Genomic DNA, 21,802 nt, shown 5'->3' with positions numbered 1-21,802 from the left:
AGAGGTCATAGCCTCAGAATTAAAGGACGTATAATCATAGAGTCATAGAGTCTGTATGTCCACCCGATCTATTCCTCTCATGATTTTGTACACCTCTATAAGATCACCCCTCATCTCCCTGCGCTCCAAGGAACGGAGTCCCAGCCCACTCAACCTCTCCCTGTAGCTCAGACCCTCGGGTCCTGGCAACATCCTCATAAATCTTCTCTGTACCCTTTCCAGCTTGACAACATCTTTCCTATTACATGGTGTCCAGAACTGAACACAATACTCTAAATGCGCTCTGTAACGGCAACATGACCCCCCAACTTCTGTACTCTGAGGTGCTGAGGGTGATGAAATAGAGTTGCCTTCGGCTGAGACAATGCAAGGCTGGAGGAACGAAACAGAACAAGCACACTTGGCAGAACATTAGACAGTAGGATGTTAAATAAAGGTATCAGCAGGTAAAATGTCAAAAAAAAATGTAAAGCAGGAAAAATATGTTCCCAATGTTGGTGGAGTCCAGAACCAGGGACCACAATTTAAGAATGAGGGCTAGACCATTTAGGACTGAGATGAGGAAAAACCTTTTCACCCAGAAAGTTGCGAATCTGTGGAATTTTCTGCCACAGAAGACAGTGGAGGCCAATTCACTGGATGTGTTCAGGAGAGAGTTAGATTTAGCTCTTAGGGCCAAAGGAATCAATGGATATGGGGAGAAAGCAGGAACGGGGTACTGATTTTGGATGATCAGCCATGATCATATTGAATGGCGGTGCTGGCTCGAAGGGCCGAATGGCCTACTGCCCCTATTTTCTATGTTTCTATCTTGTCATACTTATTTCAATCCAGTGAGGAGGGATGGGCTGGAACACTGTGTGAAAGAGTGTTGGTGGCACAAGGTCTCTGTACACTTTGAAAAGGTTCCAGTGTGAGTAACTGGGAAGCTGTAAACCAACAGGCAACTTCTGGACTGATGTTCGCACAATTTGTTTTTGAAAATCATACACCACAGGGTTCTGCAAATTTCCACAAAAGAGTCCAAAATCTAAATGTTCCTGTTTTTTTAAATATAAATATCACCTGCGGTGTGATTTGTTCTTGAAATCTCCGTGGGATCCCCTAGTTCCTGGCTCGCTCGCTATTCTGGGATTTAACCTCTGCCTATGCTGTGTAAGTGTGGTTTTCCATCCAGGGGCTGCAGCTTTGGCACAATGTTCTGACATGCTTCAAATCAGGCAAACTAGTCATCTTCCGAATGCAACAAGAACATTGCTTCTTGAGTGTGGGAGCAGAAGAGATGAGAGAAAATTATCACAAAAACAATGATGTTAACCTGATCTCTTCTCTATGGGCTGCACTTTCCATAGTAATCACCTCCTTCAACAAGACAAAACAACCCTGTAGAATTGTTATTTTAATGGTATTTTTGATGCTTTTCTCCCTCTATAGCCACCCCCTCCCATGTCTGCTAGTTTCCTAGCCGAGTGGTTACTATGTAACGGGATATCACACACTGCCGATAACCAGCCTGAAGACCCAAAGTCCCAGAGAAGCAAATGGGACCAGCCTAGATGGAGCATGATGATGGTCGGCATGGACGAGTTGGGCCGAAGGGTTTGTTTCTGTGCTGTCAGACGCTTTGACTCTGGAAATGCCCTGCATCCCGTGCAATAATGATTTGTTCCAGCTACGTTTTAGACAAGGACATTCCATAATTAAAATCAAACAATCAGGCAGCTCGTGAAATCCTGCACAATATAGAAATCCGATAGTACACAAAAATGCTGGAGAAACTCAGCGGGTGCAGCAGCATCTATGGAGCGAAGGAAATAGGCGATGTTTCCTATTTCCTTCGCTCCATAGATGCTGCTGCACCCGCTGAGTTTCTCCAGCATTTTTGTGTACCTTCAATTTTCCAGCATCTGCAGTTCCTTCTTAAACACATAGAAATCCGATAGGTTAGCTCTTTAGCACTGCATGTGTGTGTGTGTGTGTGTGTGTGTGTGTGTGTGTGTGTGTGTGTGTGTGTGTGTGTGTGTGTGTGTGTGTGTGTGTGTATGTGTGTGATGTGTGTGCGTGCGTGTACATGTTATGTGTTCAGATCCCTGCACAGGAAAGGGAATTCATGATCTCCTGACTGTGGAGTACAGTGCCACTGCTGAGCAACAGCTACCAAGTGAGAAAGGGATAACAACAACAGAAGCAGGACTGTGCCACTAATGATGGATCTGGAGGTTTGCCTTGTTGCAGCCCATGTTTCTGCTGGTTAAGAATGGGGAGGAGGTTACGATGTCCTTACTTTGCCCGAGGACTGTGTTAGTCTACCAAATGTATATATATAAATGTCGCTATCTTAATGACCTCACATGGGAGAAAGAGCAAGGCTGGGTGGATCCACACTGATGCAGGTCTGTACAGACCAGCAACGCAGCTGGTAGAGCTGGTGATTAACTGTGAAACATCTCTGATTCCAGCGTTGTACAGAGGCAGTTGGCATCTTTTCCCTGTGGCCGTGAGTTTCCTTTGGGTGTTCAGGTTTCTCCCACATCCCAGGGACGTGTGGGTTGGGAGGTTAATGACTGACGCAACCAGCGAAACCAGCGGGTTTTAAGTGGAATTCTCCGAGTCCTCTTCCACCAATCTCCCACTATTAATATTTGAATGACAACGTGGTTTGCTTACAACCTGGGGACTGTGGAATAAAAATTAAACTCCATTTCCGAAAGTAACTTTGTTGGCTATAAATAGGATCCATCAGTGTTGAATCTTCCAGCAATACCACAACTACCCCCGGGTGTAACAATCTTAATGTATCGAACAAGCTCTCCTAACTGGGGGTATGACTAAGTAAACAGGGGATGATGGGTTTAATCAGTGTTTGTCTTCAAAACTGAAAATCCTATCCTCTATCCAGGAAGTAGCAGAATTAATCCAGCTTTGAATAAACCCAGGAGCTGCCAAGGCTGCATTATGCCAACAAAGCTGTTTGATTTCCTGATTCTTAACTTGGAAAAAATAAATTGCCAATCTTTCTTAGAATGAAGGAATCTGAGGGAGAATTAACATACACCGCAGTTCCTCCTACTCTGAAATAACCAGAGATTGAGAAATATTCATACGTTTTGAAATCCATTGTTAAATTCCCCCATTGTTACAATTGTTACAGTTTAGAGAATATTGCAGAAAGGAAAAGCTGAACGCTGGTCTGTCAGTCTAGGAACTGGGCTAGATGCTGTGCCTGGTGAATGGTTAGAAAAGGTGCCATCTTTCAGATTGAAGACGAAACCTAAATAATCCTGCCAGAATAATTTGAAGAAAGGGTATCCTGCCCTGTAATAATCTCTTCAACAGAATTACTGAGAGAGGTTATGAGATGGTCGTGGGAACTAGTTGTGCAAACATTTGTTATGTGCCTCAATGATGACTACACCTCAAAAGCTTTTTACTGGCTATAGACTGTTCTTGGTATCTCTTAAAATAAAAGTATTTCCTTCCAATTGAAAAGAGTCAGATGTGACGAATTGCGATGGAACATCTCTGGGCTAAAAGCATCAGCAAGGAATGGGTGTGATGTATCACGCAGAAGATCTGGACACAGTGCCTTGAGCTGGACACAGCAAGCCAGGTCAGTGGAGAACTTTCAATCACCAGTGTGGTCATGCTCCACAACAGCTGAGCTGTACACACTAGTCATGACCAATTCCTGGTCCACTCTCAGTGAAGGCTCCCATTTGAAGCACAGCTAAATAGGTTTAAGGCAAAGGGGAAAAGATTTAATAGGAATCTGAGTGGTGACTTTTTCAGACAAAGGGTGGTGGGTGTATGGAACAAGCTGCCAGAGGAGGTAATTGAGGCTGGGACCATCCCGATATTTATGAAACAGTTAGACAGGTACATGGATGGGTCAGATTTGGAGGGATATGGGCCAAATGCAAGCAAATGGGACTAGTGTAGCTGGGAGATGTTGGCCGGTGTGGGCAAGTTGGGCCGAAGGGCCTGTTTCCACGCTGTATTCTCTATGGAGAGGGGCAGGGGGAAGGGCAGGGAACTGGCCTGTGGTCAATCCTCTGAACTTGGCCTCTCTGCTGTAGTTGCCCTGGAATGAATAAAATAGGACTCCGTCAATGCATTGCCCAGTGTTGAGATCTTACACAGTGAGGTACGAGAGAGTGAGAGAAAGACCAGAGTGTTTGGAAATCTACCTTGTCAAGGAATCTAAGCTGCATGAAGGAAGGAATAACTGGTAAAGAAAGGGGTTCTTTGATTAAATTAATCGAGAAGCACATGTTTACAACACAAAATGACTAAACTTTCCATTTAGCCACAGTGCTTCGAATCATAGTGATGGGTGTGAGGACATTCTCTCTCCCTCTATAAAACCACCAGACAAAATAAAACTGTAATAATAAGAATACTGGTGGGACTTTATGATAAAGTTATCATAGCTGGATCTCGATGAGCATAAATATGTCTTGGCAATAGCCAACCTCCAGTTTATTCTGCAGCCTCTCCTTGCTGGTGACTTCAGCGTTAGCTGTGTTTTACCAGTAGCAGGCTTTGCCTCCCAGTCAGAAGGTAGTATCTTGATGACACACACCCAGACTTAAGCACAGAAATCTCCAGTGATACTCCACTAGCCACCCCCCCCTCCCCCCCCCCCTCCCCCCCCCCCTTCCCCTTCATTCAGCTCAGGCTCCTTGATGAGACAGCGTTCCAGGCACACTTGTCAGAGATCCCATCCTTTGGATGAGGTTCGGGAGAGGAACCCTCATCATTTTCACATTGCTGTTCCTGAGATCTTGCTGTGCACAGAATGGTCACTGTGCTAACATTACTAGTGTGACTATACGTCAGCTTTGAACCCGCATCTCTGGCGCAGTGAGGCAGCAACTCTCCCGCTGCGCCACGGTGCACCCCTTGAACCAGTTGGTGTCCAGTGTCAATGTCAGCCAAGGCAGACAACTTCCCCTTCAGAAATAGGAAGTTCCACAGATTGCAGTCCTGTTGGTATTTCTTGGGCCCAACTGATGAGCTGGGAACCTTCATCACCTGCTGATTCAGGGATCCTGCGTAAAATAACCAAGCACAGGGTCAACCTAAACCCTGATCAACACTGGTCCATTGGAGAGAACAGAGTTCAAATTAGGAATTGTTTTCAGATACTAAACGTTGGTTGGGTGTGATAAAGAAAACGTCAGCATAGTTCATCTGGCCATTCACTAGGGTTAAAGTACACCCTGTGAGGGGAGTATTAGGTGCTTGGCTCTGGGGCTGGTTGAGTTAGTCCAGGCCAAAGATGGTTAGCACCAGTGCTGAATTTACAGCTGCTTGCAGCTTTGGACAGAGTTGGGCCTTAAGTATTTCACGTGGCCCTTGCTCAGCACACCACAGTCAAGGAGACAAGGATGCAGGTGCAGAAAACCGACATCAATTGAAATAATAAAGGAGGTCCACATAAATTAACTTAAGTGAAAAATATTTATATGCCTTATAATTGGAAATGTGATTTATAGTTGGAAAATAAACCAATACATTATAATTGTATTAGTCATAGGTTTGATGATTAGATGACTCTGGCTCTATAACATTAGATCATCCATCAGATAGAGGGCTAGTTGTTTAAAAGGTTACCCTTCCTAAAGGATTCTTAGTCAGTCTGTAATGGAGAAGCTTTGCTAAGTGATTCATGACAAACAATTTTCACCCATGGGGAAAGATATTAAATAACTGTACAGTATTTCAAACATATGAGCGCCATAAATATCAGTACTCTATTTACTACTTATGATGCACCCGCTTACTCCCCCACTGCATGACTCATTGCTTCACAGTGTACTTTAATCAGGATGCTGTAATAAAAACATACATCAAGCATGGAGCGAGAAGAGGCTATTCAGCCCATCAAGTGTGTCCCTTCTACGTACCATGCGCAATTCAATTCATCACTGGCAGGTAAGAACCGAATCATTTGGTCTTCTGAGGAACTGCTGCAATCACTGTTACTCCATCATGTAAACTAGGAAACATCCACTCTATCCTATCTTCAATATCCTTGACCAAAGGAGCCCAAATTGATTTTCTTCACATTAGTGATGAGGTAGTAATTGACTCAATAACAAAATCCTTCAGTTGTGAAGTGCAGTGGGACATTCCAAATTGCTTCTCATAGGCACAATCACACAAACAAATGACAATGGCAATGAAAGAGATATCGGCACAAATCAACAAAGCTCCATTAAAGAGGTGTGTTTCAAGGTGAGTTTAGAACGTCAGAAAAAAGAGAAAGGGGTTTATCGAGCTGAACCCCTTCAATTCAAGTGGATCAATTCTTCAGCGAGTCTGGCATCCAGTATGGCCAAGAATGTCCCCAAGTCAATGAGTCTGAAGAAGGGTCTCGACCCGAAACGTCACCTATTCCTTTGCTCCATAGATGCTGCTTCACCCACTGGGTTTCTCCAGCATTTATGTCTACCTTCCAAGTCAATGAGGGGTAAGTCTACATGGCCTAATCTCACTAATCCAACTGCTGCAAAGATGTCGATCCATGGTGGCACTGGTAAAAATGACCACTGCACAATCCTTGTGGAGGCAGGGTGCAACCTCCACACGGTGCGCACATCGTGGTGCTGCCATTACACTAAGGCAGACTGACTGAGTAGAGATCTGGCATTTTAAAAATGAGCATTGATGAGGCGCTTGTAATCCGCACCACCACAATCCGTGGAAAGTTGGAGATGCGTGCGTGGTGCAAGTGTGCTGGGGGCTGGGTTGGTGGTGGAGGCAGATACAACAGTGAAGTTTACAAGGCTTTTGGACAGGAACACTGAAGTGCAGGGAGTGGAAGGATACGGATAAGGATGTACAGGCAGATGAGATCAGTTTAACATGTTCGGCACAAGGATTGTGGGCCAAAAGGGTCCGTCCTGTACTGTTCTATGTCCTATGTTCTAATCTGTAACCTCAGGGTTGCTTATTCAACTGTTATCCTCAAGCCAGGACATCATACATAATTATATGAGGAATTATTAGATCACCACAGACACATGTGCAAATGCAGTGCCACTGCAGGAAGCTCAACATATGCAGGCAAAACAGCAAAAACACCAAGCAATTAATAGATCTAGTCTATTAACAAGTAGATCAAAGCTTTTCAGGCCTTCCACATCCAGTCATTAATGGTTATGGACAATTCAACAGGAAATGTGAGGAGGCGGCTCCAGGGACCAGCCCATCCTGAATGACTGCAGAGCTCAGCAAAAGAGTGCGGAAGACACAAGGCCACAAGGAGCTACGACTACGGGTGCTGTCTGTACGGAGTTTTACGTTCCCTCCGTGACTGCGAGGGTTTTCTCCGAGATCTTCGGTTTCCTCCCACACTCCAAAGACGTACAGGTATGAAGGTAAATTGGCTTGGTGTATGTAAAAAAAATTGCCCCTAGTGTGTGTAGGATAGTGTTAATATGCGGGGATCGCTGGTTGGTGCAGACTCGGTGCCTGTTTCCAAGTTGTATCTCTAAACTAAACTAAACTAAACTAACCAACACATCCTTCAAACCCACCGCTCCATTCAATACAACCATGGCTGATCTATGCTGGCCTCAACTTTTTTTCTGTGCCTATTCCCCACTACCCTTAATTCTCCATCTTGCCATTTTATACCAAAGTATACTTAATGATCAGGCTTCCACCACCCTTGGGCAAAAAGTTCCAGAGATTCACCACCCACTGAGTCAAGAGGTTTCTATGCACCTCAGTTTTAAATCACTAGAGCATATCATTATAGCAACATCCCCTTGTTCTTGACTCTCCCACTAGTGAAAACATCTCAATGTCTACCCTGAAGACTTCTGTACCTCAATCTGAAAAGATAATCTTATATGTTTGAATAAGGCAGCCTCTTATTCTTTCTCAACTGATTCATGAACTAGAACACCAAGATCCCTTGAAACTTCACTCATTTGCAGTCACCCAGCCACCACATAAATAAAATCCACCTTTAGAAGCTTCTCTCCGAAGTGCACGATCTCACATTTCCTGACATTAAACTCTATTTGCCAGATTTTTGGCAAACATTCAATCCATCTATATCCTGTTGTGGAATCACAATGTCCTCATTACAACGTGCCTTTGCACCTATTTTCTTATCGTCAGCAAACTTGGAAACCTTACATTTTGTTTCTTCCTCCATTAATGTAAATAGAAAATAATTGGTGGCCAAGAACTGACCCTGGGGCACTACACTAGTTACACCCCTCTATACTGAAAAGGTCCTTTTTATACCAACGCCATGTTTTGTGTGTAACAGGCAATTTTCAATCCACTCTTCCTCCAGTATCTTCGGCTCTTAATTTAAACGTTTATGTGGCACCTTGTTAAATACCTTTTGGAGATCTAGATACACTACATCAACAAATTCCCTTCCATCAATGCTCCCGATGGTATCTTTGAAGAATTTGAGCAAATTTGCCAAACGTGCTTTATCTTTAACCAAACCATGTTGACTAGGTTTGATTGCATTCAGCTTTCTGAAAGTTATTTGCATTGTGATATTTGATTCCACAATTGTAACAATAGATGTTAAACTAACCCCCTGTAGTTCCCTGGCTTCTGACTTCCTCCCTTTTTAAACAAGGAAGTCTGTTGGCTGTTTTGCAGCATGCTGATAGCCTCCATGAATTTAGCAAATTTTGAAAAGGTTCAACCGATGGGTCTGCTCTCTTTAGGCCGAAGTCAGACTAACTGGCCTATAGTTCCCATTATCTTGCTTTGATTGCATTTGGAATATTTGCAGCATCCACTCCAGTGAAGGCAATGTAAAAAAAATGGATTCATGTATCGGCCACATCTCCCTTCTTATGAGGATTTTAGTCTTTTTCGCTGCTGAATTCTAAAAAATTCTCACTCCTCCAACCTAAAACCAGCTCATACTACTTTACATGCCCTGCTCATCTAGTTCACATTACCCTCAACCTTCTTTGTTAGCCACAGATTGTGCCTGAATTGAGAAACGTCTTTCTAATTGGGATACATTCCAAGACCAGATAATGGACTTTCAACATTCCCGTTTTCCTTACTCTGACTCAATTTACCTCTCCATAACTATCTTTGCATGCTCTGTTCTTTCTCTCCAAACTCTGGTCATTGTTACCCATGTTGCTACACTACATTATTGCCTTGAGGTTTCCTCTTAACTTTCTAAATCTCCCCACGGAACTCGGTTTAAGCCTTATCCACGGAAATAACTGGATCTGCTTCCATTTTTCCTATCGCCGCAACAGGTCAACCGCAGATGCTGTCTCACTGGCTCTCCATACCGCACGGGACCATCTGCATAATAACGCACACGTCAGGCTGCTGTTCAACAACTAAAGCTCGACATTCAACACAATCATCAGCTCCTAAATCAGCACCAGGCTCCAGATCCCCGGCCCAGCACATAGATGTAATCACCGGGAAGGTGCACCAGTGCTAGTATTTTCCTAAAAATGTAAAGAGATTCAATACGTCACCTAATACACAAAGAAACCTCTCCAGATACATTGTAGACAGCAGCATGGGATGGTATGTAATTACAATGCACGGGAATGGAAGAGGCTGCAGAGAGTGGTGGATACAACTCAGTCCATCACAGGCACTGCCTTTCCCACAAGGAAAAGCAGCATCTCTCATCAAGGACCCCCTCCATCCAGACCATGCTTGCTTCTCCCTACTATATTGAGCAGCAGGCAGCAGGAACAGGAGGCTGAAGTCCCCCAACACCTGCTTCAGGAACAGCCACCAGGTTCTTGAACTGACCTGCACAGTCCTCATCCTACATCAGCAACAGAACATTACAGACTATTTCTTGCACCACCATCGACTTACATTCTAATTCTGTTTCGCACTGTATAGCTTAGATTAGTTTAGAGATACAGCGTGGAAACAGGCCCTTTGGCCCACCGAGTCTGTACCGACCAGCGATCCTCGCACACAATAACACTATCCCTACACACACTAGGGACAATTTGCACATACACCAAGCCAATTAACCTACATACACCTGTACGGCTTTGGAGTGTGGGAGGAAACCGAAGATCTCGGAGCAAACCCAGGCGGTCACGGGGAGAACGTACAAACTCCGTACAGACAGCACCCGTAGTTGGGATCGAATTCGGGTCCCCAACGCTGCAAGCACCGTAAGGTAGCAAATCTACCACTGCGCCACTGATGTCTTGTTTTTGCCCAGTATTTTTCCTTTTCACTGTCTTGTATAAATTATGTATCTTGTTTTTTATCGGTGCCTGTCTGAATCTGTGTGCCTGTGATGAAAGATTTTAATTATATCTATACCTCACTGTATGGGCATACGACAATAAACTTCACTCAACATTGTTGAACATTTTGAAACATCCTGAGCTAAAAAACAGAATGAAAACGACACCTGCATTTGTTTCGTTCTACCTATTGTCTTACTGTAACTTATAAATGCCTACTATGTTCTGTGTGCTGAAGCAAAGCAAGAATTTCATTGTCCTATCAGGGACACATGACAATAAACTCACTTGAACTTGAACTAATTACTCCCCTTGATCTCTGGTCAATTGGTTACGAGATCCTGTTGCACCTTAAATATGAATTGAGCTGGCTAGGATTGTGATACAGATAATAATAAAATTAAGCCCCTCTCAGTTATGCGATTTCCCGTCTAATTTTGTATTTATTAGCAAACCTGTAAATACGGTAACTGGTTCCCTGAGCCAAATTGTTGCCTTTGCCTGTACACAGCTGGGGCCGGAGCTGGGACACAGATGTAGAAATGTCAGTGCTGTGCAGTTGGAAAATTGGTCAACATGAAGTAGAATTGCAGCCTCACAGTACCAAAGACCCGGTTTGATCCTGATCTCAGGTGCTTTCTGTGTGGAGATTGCACACTCCCATTGTGACCACATGGGTTTCTTCCCAAGGGCTCCGGTTTCCTTCCACATCCAAAAGACGTGGGGGGTTTGTAGTCTCTGTAAATTGCCACTAGTCCGTAGGGAGTGGATGCAAAAGTGGGATAACATAGAACTAATGTGAACAGGTCAGGCAGCATCTCTGGAGAAAGGGAATAAGTGACATTTCAGGTCCAGACCCTTTTTCTGATGAAGAATCTCGATGCAAAACGTCCCTTCTTCCTTTTCTCCAGAAATGCTGCCTGACCCACTGAGTTTTCAGTCTAGCCTGGTGACTTAGTTGCTTTAGTCATTTACTGGGCTGAAGAACTAATGTATTCAACCAGCAGTTCCTTCCTACACATTGCGTGAACAGGTGATCGATGGTCAGCGCAGAATTGATGGGCAGAAGGACCTGCTTCCAAGCTGTATTTTTCACTCAATCAATATCTGGGCGAATAGCACTGGTAGCAAAATTCATCTCCTCATTTAGCAACAGAAGCGTATGTTTTCCCAGTACTTTTTCTTGCAATAAAATAACTGCCAGTGGCATTAATGTTGGGCAATACTCAACATTCATCTGCAGTTTTCAATCTCACAGGGTTGGAAATTATTTTTCGTATTACATAAGAAACAATGTACTTTACAAAAAAAAACAACTTATAATATCCCCATTGCCACAAAGCGGAAACATTTAAAAGGCCGACATTCAAAGTGCATTCACAGAGTCGCAAGCAGAAAGCAATTCTACATCTAGGAATATTTAATGTATTTAAAAAAAATACCGTAATCATTAATCTTTTATATTTCAGTAATTGTACAAATAACATGTATACTGATGAATTAAACGGCATTTAGGGAAATGGGCTGTTGCAACTTTCCAACTTTGCAAATGAAGACACCTAAAATGTAGTTGGGTCGTGCCACATCAATCCAAATTATGTAATAAGTAAAAAGACAGACTGACATGACAGCTGATTTCTACACTAAATATATAATGATTCTTGGAGTTTCTTTCTAAAAACTTCAATGTTACTCAGCCGGTAAATGCTGGTCATTTTTAAACTTAAAGACAAATGTCACGTCAGCCAAAATTGGGAAGTCTTATATTAATTTGGCAGGGTGCCGCAGCGTTATAGTTGCTGCCTTACAGCGCCAGAGATCCGGTTCGATCCTGACTACGGGTGCTTGTCTGTACCGAGTTGTACGTTCTCCCCTCCGTGGGTTTTCTCCAGGATCTCTGGTTTCCTCCCACACTCCAAAGACGTACAGGTTTGTAGGTTAATTGGCTTGGTATAATTGTAAATTGTCCCTAGTGTGCGTAGGATAGTGTTAGTGTGTGGGGATCGCTGGTTGGCATGGACTCGGTGGGCTGAGGGGCCTGTTTCCACGCTGCATCTCTAAACTAAAATTTAGATTGTGCATTTATCGTATCGATATGTAAATACGTTCTATGTGTGGGAGATGTCTGGCAGGCTGAGGTGTCAATGAGTAGGAAGCAGTGAGGGAAGAGATCTTTGTTCCAATAATTTTTTTAAATGCACCGAGTTTTGTTAAAAATCAAATTAAAATATTAACATTACCTTTTAAATAAAAAAATATGGAAATATATTTTAAACTGAAAGAGACCAGGGGTTGTTGAATAGAAGTTTAAAAAAACCAAGTGATTGTCCACCAGCCTAACCCCACTTGGTTCTCATTCACAATAAGCAATGCTTTAAATACATTTTTTAAATCTGCATTTTTTTTGCATTATTGAAACAAAACTTTTTACTGAGTGCTTCCTCCTCATTGACATGACTGTCTGCCAGATGTCTCCCACACAGGGAATTATTTTACATATCTATAGGATATATTCATAATCTAAACAAACATCAAGGTTGGTTTGATTGGTGTGACCTTTGTTTATCGTTTGCAAATGATGCTGCATTTGCCAGCTGAACAAAGCTACTTGAATACATTTGAATGCTATCGGAAGAAAAACGTAGCAGCATCCTCCACTCCCTCCCACCACCCCCACCCTCATTTTCTTCATTCCGCAGAGACTACTCTCTTCAGCGGTCCACTCCCCAGCCTCGCCTCCCTGTCCCCGGCCCCTTCAACTGCAACCAAAGGAGGTGTAACATCTGTACCTCCTCCCATACCACCGTCCGGAGACCTAAACGCCTCTTCCAGGTGAGGCAGAGGTTCACTTGCACCTTTTCCAACATGGTTTATTGCATTCAGCCAGTGGTGGACTGGGTCTAAAAATATTGGTTGCCACGAGACAAAGGGGGCCCACCCACAACTACAATGCTATCATTTAACAGGGGCCCACTTGCCATCACTTGCTATCACTTTATCAGGGGCCCACTTGCCATCGGGCAAGCTGACACCCTGACCAGTCCGCCACTGCATTCAGCGCTTGCTCTGAGTGCCTCAACATTAATCTAACCAAAAAGCTGGAGTAACTCAGCTGGTCAGGCAGCATCTCGGGAGAGAAAAAATGGGTGACGTTTCAGGTCGAGACCCTTCTTTAGAAACGTCACCCATTCCTTCTCTCCAGAGATGCTGCCTGACCCGCTGAGTTACTCCAGCTTTTTGTGTCTATCTTTGGTATGGAAAATGAATATGTTAAATAACAGACACTAACTGGCAGCTTGGTTTAATGTATTAATTAATTGTACACCTTCAACAGCTTTCGGGACTTCTACACAGTGCCTGCCCGAAGGCTCGTCGGTAGGCCAGACCGGTAACCCGCCCGTAAACTCATCAGACAGACAGTGTAATCGGGGGGGAGCTGGAGATGTTGGGCACTAAGAGTGGGCTGGTAGGAGGGTAAACCGGGGTAATGCATCCAGCGCCTTCATGGTCGGCGGCAGTAGGCCACCCCAGGACACAAAAATGGCCAGACGAGGAGAGGAGAGGGCGGGACAAGTATCTATGGCGGATGGGTGTTCTATAACCCACTTAAGCTATTCAAGGCTTTGACCACTAATCTAATTAATAAGTTTTATTTTTATAAACTTTAGTTATCTTTTTGAAATTTGAAAACCTTGTTTTTAACTGGTTAGAGGTGGTGGAAGATTGCAACCTTCACGTGATCCGCCCTGTTTCGACTAATGCAATCAACTCGACGTGCACAAACAGAAGATCAAATAGAACAAAGTGTTTAAGAAGGAACTGCAGATGCTGGAAAATCGAAGGTACACAAAAAAGCTGGAGAAACTCAGCGGGTGCAGCCTTCTTCAGTCTGAAGAAGGGTTTCGGCCCGAAACGTTGCCTTTTTCCTTCGCTCCATAGATGCTGCTGCACCCGCTGAGTTTCTCCAGCTTTTTTGTGTACCATCAAATAGAACAAGTTGTCCAACAACTTTAGGCTGTGCATGCCACACAAAAGAAGAACTGTTAAGAGGTGCCCGGTTCACCACACTGGCAATACCAACACAAGAAAAAAGCACTGGTGGACATAATTTATTTCCCCTTTGGTTGTGTTGTGATTCCCACCACAGACTTGCCACAGGAGGAGAGCCTGGTGGTCTGAAGAAGGGTCTCGACCCGAAAGGTCACCCATTCCTTCTCTCCAGAGATGCTGCCTGTCCCGCTGAGTTACTCCAGCATTTTGTGTCTAGCCTGGTGACTTAGTTGCTTTAGTCATTTACTGGGCTGAAGAACTAATGTATTCAATGATGTATTCAAGAGAGAGCTCGATATAGCTCTAAGGGCTAACAGAATCAAGGGATATGGGGAGAAAGCAGGAACGGGGTACTGATTTTGGATGATCAGACATGATCATATTGAATGGCGGTGCTGGCTCGAAGAGCCCAATGGTGTACTCCTGCAACTATTTTCTATGTTTCTATGTTTTTTATGTCTAATCACAAGGCTGGATTAGAGAAAGGAGCCTTCTGAATATCCCAACAATTAGCTATTGGGGAAAACTCAATGACATTTGCACAAGTTGGAGCTGCTTACCTGCCATACAGAACTCTTAAATAACAGTCATGGTATGTTTATACAAACCTTAAAATTACATGTACATCTTCAATGGTGCGTATTGACATTTTGTTGAACTGTGTGGTGTAATCTATTATCAAACTGTCAACCAGATCTTAGCGTGAAGTTAGACTAGTAATCTTAAATCAACCAAAAGCTTTAGAATATTGCAAAGACTTGACATTGCAGAAACCACCAGTTGTTTCGAATGTTTGGCTGGACTGAACCTCAAAGACCCTCCAGAGAGGATAAAATGTTGATGTATTCATATAAACATCTCACAGCAACCTTAAGATCTCCAGTGAAACTAGTGTCATGAGCCAATTTCAACCATGTACCTGTAGAATCTAGGAACTGCAGATGCTGATTATTGCAGACCAGGACACAAGGCGCTGGAATCACTAAATAGGTCAGACAGCATCTCTGGAGAATATGGATAAGTGACGTTTCGTGCCGAAACCCTTCTTCAGACTGGAGAAGTGTCTCAACCGGAAACGTCACCTATCCATGTTCTCCTGTTGGGGGAGTCCAGAACCAGGGGCCACAGTTTACGAATAAGGGGTAAGCCATTTAGAACAGAGATGAGGAAAAACTTTTTCACGCAGAGGGTTATAAATCTGTGGAATTCTCTGCCTCAGAAGGCAGTGGAGGCCAATTCTCTGGATGCTTTCAAGAGAGAGTTAGATAGAGCTCTTAAAGATAGCGGAGTCAGGGGATATGGGGAGAAGGGAGGAACGGGGTACTGATTGAGAAAGATCAAGAGAGTCAAGAGTCAAGAGTGGTCAAGAGTGTTTTATTGTCATATGTCCCGGGCGGGACAATTAAATTCTTACTTGCTGCAGCACAACAGAATATGTGAATATGTTCTTGTGCTGCAGCAAGTAAGATTTTCATTGTCTCGTCAGGGCCATAGAAACATAGAAAATAGTTGCAGGAGTAGACCATTGGGCCCTTCGAGCCATGATCACAGTGAATGACAGTGCTGGTGCGAAGGGCCGAATGGCCTGCTCCTTCACCTATTGTCTATTGTCTATTGTCCAGAGATGTTGCCTGACCTGCTGAGTTACTCCAGCATTTTGTATGTCCTTTTCTGTTCCAATTATGCACCTATAAGATTGTCAAGCATGAAACTGCTAGTTAATAAAGGAAATGAATTACATCAATTGTTATTCAGAATTAAGAGAGAACCTATTGAATTTACTAAGTATGATGAGGTGGCAGAATCAAATATTTAAGAGTGTAACTTCAATGGGAAGCTGCGATATGCACATGAGAAGCTGCTGAGAGCATAAACGCTGTTGTGTTTAAGAAGGAACTGCAGATGCTGGAAAATCGAAGGTACACAAAAAAGCTGGAGAAACTCAGCGGGTGCAGCAGCATCTATAGAGCGAAGGAAATAGGCAACGTTTCGGGCCGAAACCCTTCTTCAGACAAGCTGCTGAGAGCATAAACGCTAATTGGTACTCATTGATATGCAATCATTGAACTATATTGTACTATAGGTCTCCAAATAGTCAATGGGAATGAGAGGAACAAATATGCCAAGAGATTAATAGTTACAGAACTAATAGAGTTGTCATAGTAGGAGATTTTACCTTTCCAAGTAAAGATTGGTGCCAACATAAGGCTTAGATTGAGGAAATTTGTCAAATATGTTCAGAAACTCTCCTGGACATTCCTCACAAATGCTGCCCCCTTCCAAGCCCCCGGCACTAAGGGAGCCCAAATAGTTATTGAGGAAGTTAAAATCATTCACTGTAATAACTCTGTCGATTGGCTTGGATAAAGTGGATGTGGAGAGGATGTTTCCACTAGTGGGACCAGGCCTCAGAATTAAAGGATGTTCTTTTAGGAAGGAGATGAGGAGGAATTTCTATCATCAGAGGGTGGTGAAACCCGTGGAATTCATTGCCATAGAAGGCTATGGAGGCCAAGTCAGTGGATATATTTAAGGCGGGGATGGATATATTCTTGATTTATACAGGTGTCACGGGTTATGTGGAGAAGGCAGGAGAATGGGGTTTGGAGGGAGAGATAGATCAGCCATGATTGAATGGCGGAGTAGATTTGATGGGCTGAATGGCCTAATTCTGCTCCTATCACTTATGATCTCATGATTTATGTATAAGGAGCACCTTTTCCACATAACATTGGAAATGGTGCCTGTTTGTTGTGTGGATGCATATTCGTTTCCTTTTGTACCCTCCGCTCTGTTGCTGCAAGAGAATTTGAGTTATCAAAGTCTTCCCTTGTTTTCATTTCCTTTCCAATTAATTTAAATTGCCTGTAGCCCGTGGCCTGCCAAACTGGAGGTGTATGAATTAACAACACTTATTAACATTTGAAATCCTGCACTGGCAATCTGCAAGCCTGTGGTCCTACCAGCTACAGTCTGTCCATTACAGGCTTTGTAATTAGCTCCAGACAGCCCACAATCTGTGACAGAGCAGAGAGGATTTCAGTAATGCATTCAGGAACGCGAGCTTCACGGAGTTTGCAGCCAATATTTACAATTTACCCATATCTCTCGAAACCTTTCCTTTCCTTGCACTTTCCCCATTTCTAAACTTCCAATACTGTTATGGTGTACGGTTCCATACCACCTTCTTGGATGAATGTTCATTCCCTCTCCCTAGGCATCAGTCATCTCCTTATGGATGATTAGACTAAAAGCCATCTGTAGTGATGGTAGTGGAGGAGAACCAGCAATAAAGACCTGGCCTTTTCTGTCTCAATCACTGCCGACTTGTCTGATGAGCAGTAAATTACTTTATGTGGAAGTGATTCACCCTTTTAACCTCTACAACCAGGTCATGTGAAGAACCACATAAGGCCACAATCAATGTTCATGACTGATGTGACTCTAATGCTCAGCGTCATTCTGGGAACTTCGTGTGTGACTCATATCAATATGATTAAATGAACTGACGGCAAGCTCAACAGTGGGGATCCACTTGTTTGAAAAGACTACAAGGCTGAACATTTTGACGCAGCTGTTAAGTAATGTTCCGTGGGATAAATTAATCGCCACTCGCCACACAGGGCTTGTTGCATTTTGAACAAGATAATTTCTTAACTTACAAAAACAGACAATTCTGCCACTACTCAAAGGGTGGTAGTTTAAAAGGCTTGCAAGAAACAAAACGCTCAATAAATTACAAAGGGTTCACCTTTCTCTAATAGAGTTAAGAACAAACACATTAGTATCTCTGCCACTACCATGACAACTGATGAGAACCACATCTGTTTTACCATCTGCCACCAGAAGAAGCTTTTCCTTATTGCATTGGTTCTCCCGACATTGCCTTGACAAACCTGATAATCCAGCTCTGGGGCACAAAGACAGCAGCAAATGCACACACACTCAGTAATGTCAGTGCACATTCACAGCCTTCAAGAGCGATATATATGTGTAGGAAGGAACTGCAGGTGCTGGTTTACACCGAAGATAGACACAAAATGCTGGAGTAACTCAGCAGGTCTGGCAGCATCTCTACAGAAAAGGAATAGATGACGCTTTTCGAGGGCAAGACCCTTCCTCAGACCGAGAGTCAGAGGGAAACTAGAGGCATGAAAAGGTTCAGAACAAATCAGAGCCGGCACCGATAATATTCTGAGACTTTCCAAAACTGCAACTGAACCTAGCCTATTTTAAAATGGTAAATGTACATTCATGTTACAGTATATTAGGAAAAAATGGAAAACCTTTGCCCAACATGTTCTTCCTCGATATGAGCAAATTAGACCAAGTTATTGTCAATCATTGATATTTTGGTCTCAATGTACTGGACAACTAACGTTAACCAGTACAGAATGCTCTTGGTTCAAACTCCTTCTTCTCATTGTCCCATCTAACTTCTGTCTCCCTCGTACCTCATCTTTCTCTTCCTCATACAGCATCTTTTAATCAGAATTATCTCACTTCAAATCGATCGGCCTTCCCCCCCCATCATCAATCTGAAGAGAGGTCATGACCCGAAACATCATTTATCCATGTCCTCCTGTGATGTTGCCTAACCTGCTGGACCAGGGCTAACCAGATATGGAAGATAAAGTCCATGAGATGTTAACACGACTGAATGGAAATTTTCAATCAAATGAATTATTGAATCAAGTGAATTTACATTCTGAGTATTCAAATTTCAAGAATTGCCTGGACACAACGATCCCATATCAATTATAGTCTGATTATAACAACTATTAATCTGATAGATATTTATTTTGAAATAGGTGATAACAATTGAATAATAAAAATCTAGTGGAATATACAATTATTCACATTACCCTAAAGCACCCCAGATAGAGTAGAGCAGGTATATACGTAAGGAAAAAAACCCTAATGGTTGAAAAAATCAGGACATACCGTATGTTTCAAAAGTCATCCTTTGCTTTTTAACTTGTGACACATGTCATGTCATGTGTAAAATACATATATATATAATTTTTGCAGGAATCTATGTAAATTGCAAGAATAATTCAAGGCTCTTTGCATCAAACATTTTCCAAGTGACTGAGTTTACTTTAGAGTTTAATTTAGTCACGACACAAAATGCTGGAGTAACTCAGCAGGACAGGCAGCGTCTCTGGAGAGAAGAAATAGGTGAAGTTACGGGTCGTGACCCATCTTTAGACTGGTTTAGTTTAGTTTAGAGATACAGCATGGAAACAGGTCCCTCAATCCACTAAGTCCACGCTGACTATTATTCTCCCTGCACACTAGTTCCAAGTTACACCATTTTCACTTCCAACACACTAGGGGCAACACACAGAAGCCAATTAACCTACAAACCTGCACGTCTTTGGAAAATGGGATGAAACTGGAACACCCGGAGAAATGTATGACCACGGCCACGAAGTGTAAGACAAACTCCGCAAAGACAGCACCCACAGTCAGGATCGAACCCGGGTCCCTGGTGCTGTGAGTAGCAGTGCTACTGCTGCGCCACCTGTTCCATAGACTGAATATTTTTTCACAGAGATATTCAATTTTGGAGATTCAATCTAAATCCAAATCCTTTCACGCGCCAGCAATTTTCTCTTTGGCTGCGGTGCTGGCCAAGATGAAGCCGATCGTCACGGTTTAATCCCTTTTTAGTTCTAAAAGATCAGCAATCACTAACTTCTGAACCTTCTCCTTTTCAATGTATACACACCAAGAAAAAGACACCTTCCTCATTAATCACTCTGCCTTTTTTCCAAATCCGTTCAATTGCGGCAGTATTATATGTAGAGTGTGAACGGTGCACAGCGTTGCAATATCCATCACTCCGATTTTTAAAAATGACAGAATATCTTATTATTCCAGTCCAGTGCTGACTTTTGATGCATCACCGTGTTTCCATTATTAAAAAAGTCGCTTCATGCTTTTCATATAGTCATGGTTAGACCCATTGGAGACTGAATGTATAGGAAGAAACTGCAGATGCTGGTTTATACCAAAGATAGACTCAAAATGCTGGAGTAACTCAGTGGGTCACGCAGCGTCTCTGGAGAGAAGGAATGGGTGACGTCACAGAGATGCTGCCTGTCCTTCTGAGTTACTCCAGCATTTTGAGTCTATCTCCCATTGGAGACCCTCAGACCTTCTTTAATCGGATGTTACTGGACTTTATCTCCAACTAAACGTTATTTCCATTATCATGTATTTGTACATTGTGGATGGCTTGATTGTAATCGTATTTATTGTCTTTCCGCTGACTGGCTAGCACGTAACAAGAGCTGTTCACTGTACCTCGGTACACGAGACAATAAACTAAACCAACCAACCAACCAAGGTCCAAGGGGAGATCCATCCATCACTGGTCCAGCAGCCAGATTCAATGCCTACTATGGGTGCTGAAAAGGTGGAGTTTGCACCCTCTGACTTCGGAGTTCTCACACTGACAATTGTGCTGTGAATACTTTGGGAATTTGGAGGGTTGATCCAATCCTATACAATGAAGCCAACGTCTAAATAAAAACACCTTCACATCCCATATTGCTGGAGCCGCAGAATGAAAGCTTCCAACCATTGGGTTTTTCATTCAGAAAACTCACACGAGAACGTACACATTTTCACAGTCCTATGAAGGGTCTCGTCCCAAAACATCACCTGTTCCTTCTCTCCAGAGATGCCTCCTGTCCCGCTGAGTTACTCCAGCACTCCGTGTCTATCTTCGGTGTCAACCAGTATCTTCAGTTCCTTCTCACACACTTTCACAGAGACACGGAAACAGTCACAGACACACAGAAACACACAACCGAACACATTCGCACTCACTTACATAAACACAACACATTTACACAGACAAACATGATGCTAAACTCACAACAAACACATTACGTACATCACCATACACACGGTAAACATAAAGATCGCAAACAAATGCAAACATATGCACATAGCCCACACACAATATCCAAAAACACATACAATAGGGAATACACACAGAATAGACGCTCCCACTTTAACTGAAAGCTGCCTTTGCTCTTTAACACACAGCTGCTGGCTCCCTCCTGCACTTTAAAGCTTTTATGCATCAGTACTTCAAATGGCCCTCGGGAAGCCCTGCTGACTGACACTGTCTCAGAGACGATGCAAATGTATTTTCCCACTGCATAAGAGATCATTGAGTTGTGCCACAGACATTTCCTTTATTTCTCCCTCCACCTACCTTGCTTCAAACACATGGCAGCGCAGCTTTGATGTTGACCCATTGCTGCAAATTTCGATCCGAAGATGGATCTCCCCTTGGACCTCCTCGTCTGGATCAATTTCACTCAAGGACATCCAACTGTCCACACCTAGACAGGAAAGAGAACTGCTTTAGAGGAAAGATAGTCACAAAAAGCTGGAGCAACTCGGCAGGTCAGACAGCATCTTTGGAGGAAAGGAATTGGTGCCGTTTCGGGTCGAGACCCATCTTTAGACTGAGAGTCAGGGGAAAGGGAAAA

The 21,802-nt window shown here is 43.2% G+C and overlaps 1 protein-coding gene across 1 annotated transcript in view; it reads right to left on the bottom strand.

The window, feature by feature from the left end:
* Positions 1 to 21,802, bottom strand: part of LOC116988952 (ras GTPase-activating protein 4-like) — a 124,498-nt gene that overhangs the window by 63,266 nt on the left and 39,430 nt on the right. Inside the window, exon 5 of the mRNA XM_033046004.1 lies at positions 21,523 to 21,652. Within this exon, the coding sequence (XP_032901895.1) occupies positions 21,523 to 21,652 (130 nt within the window). The remainder of the gene's footprint in view (positions 1 to 21,522; positions 21,653 to 21,802) is intronic.

This window comes from Amblyraja radiata, chromosome 28 (assembly GCF_010909765.2).
Source record: "Amblyraja radiata isolate CabotCenter1 chromosome 28, sAmbRad1.1.pri, whole genome shotgun sequence".
Classification (NCBI taxonomy): Eukaryota; Metazoa; Chordata; class Chondrichthyes; order Rajiformes; family Rajidae; genus Amblyraja; species Amblyraja radiata.
The sequence above is the reverse complement of the archived record's forward strand: the minus strand, read 5'-3'. Positions and strand labels throughout refer to the sequence as shown.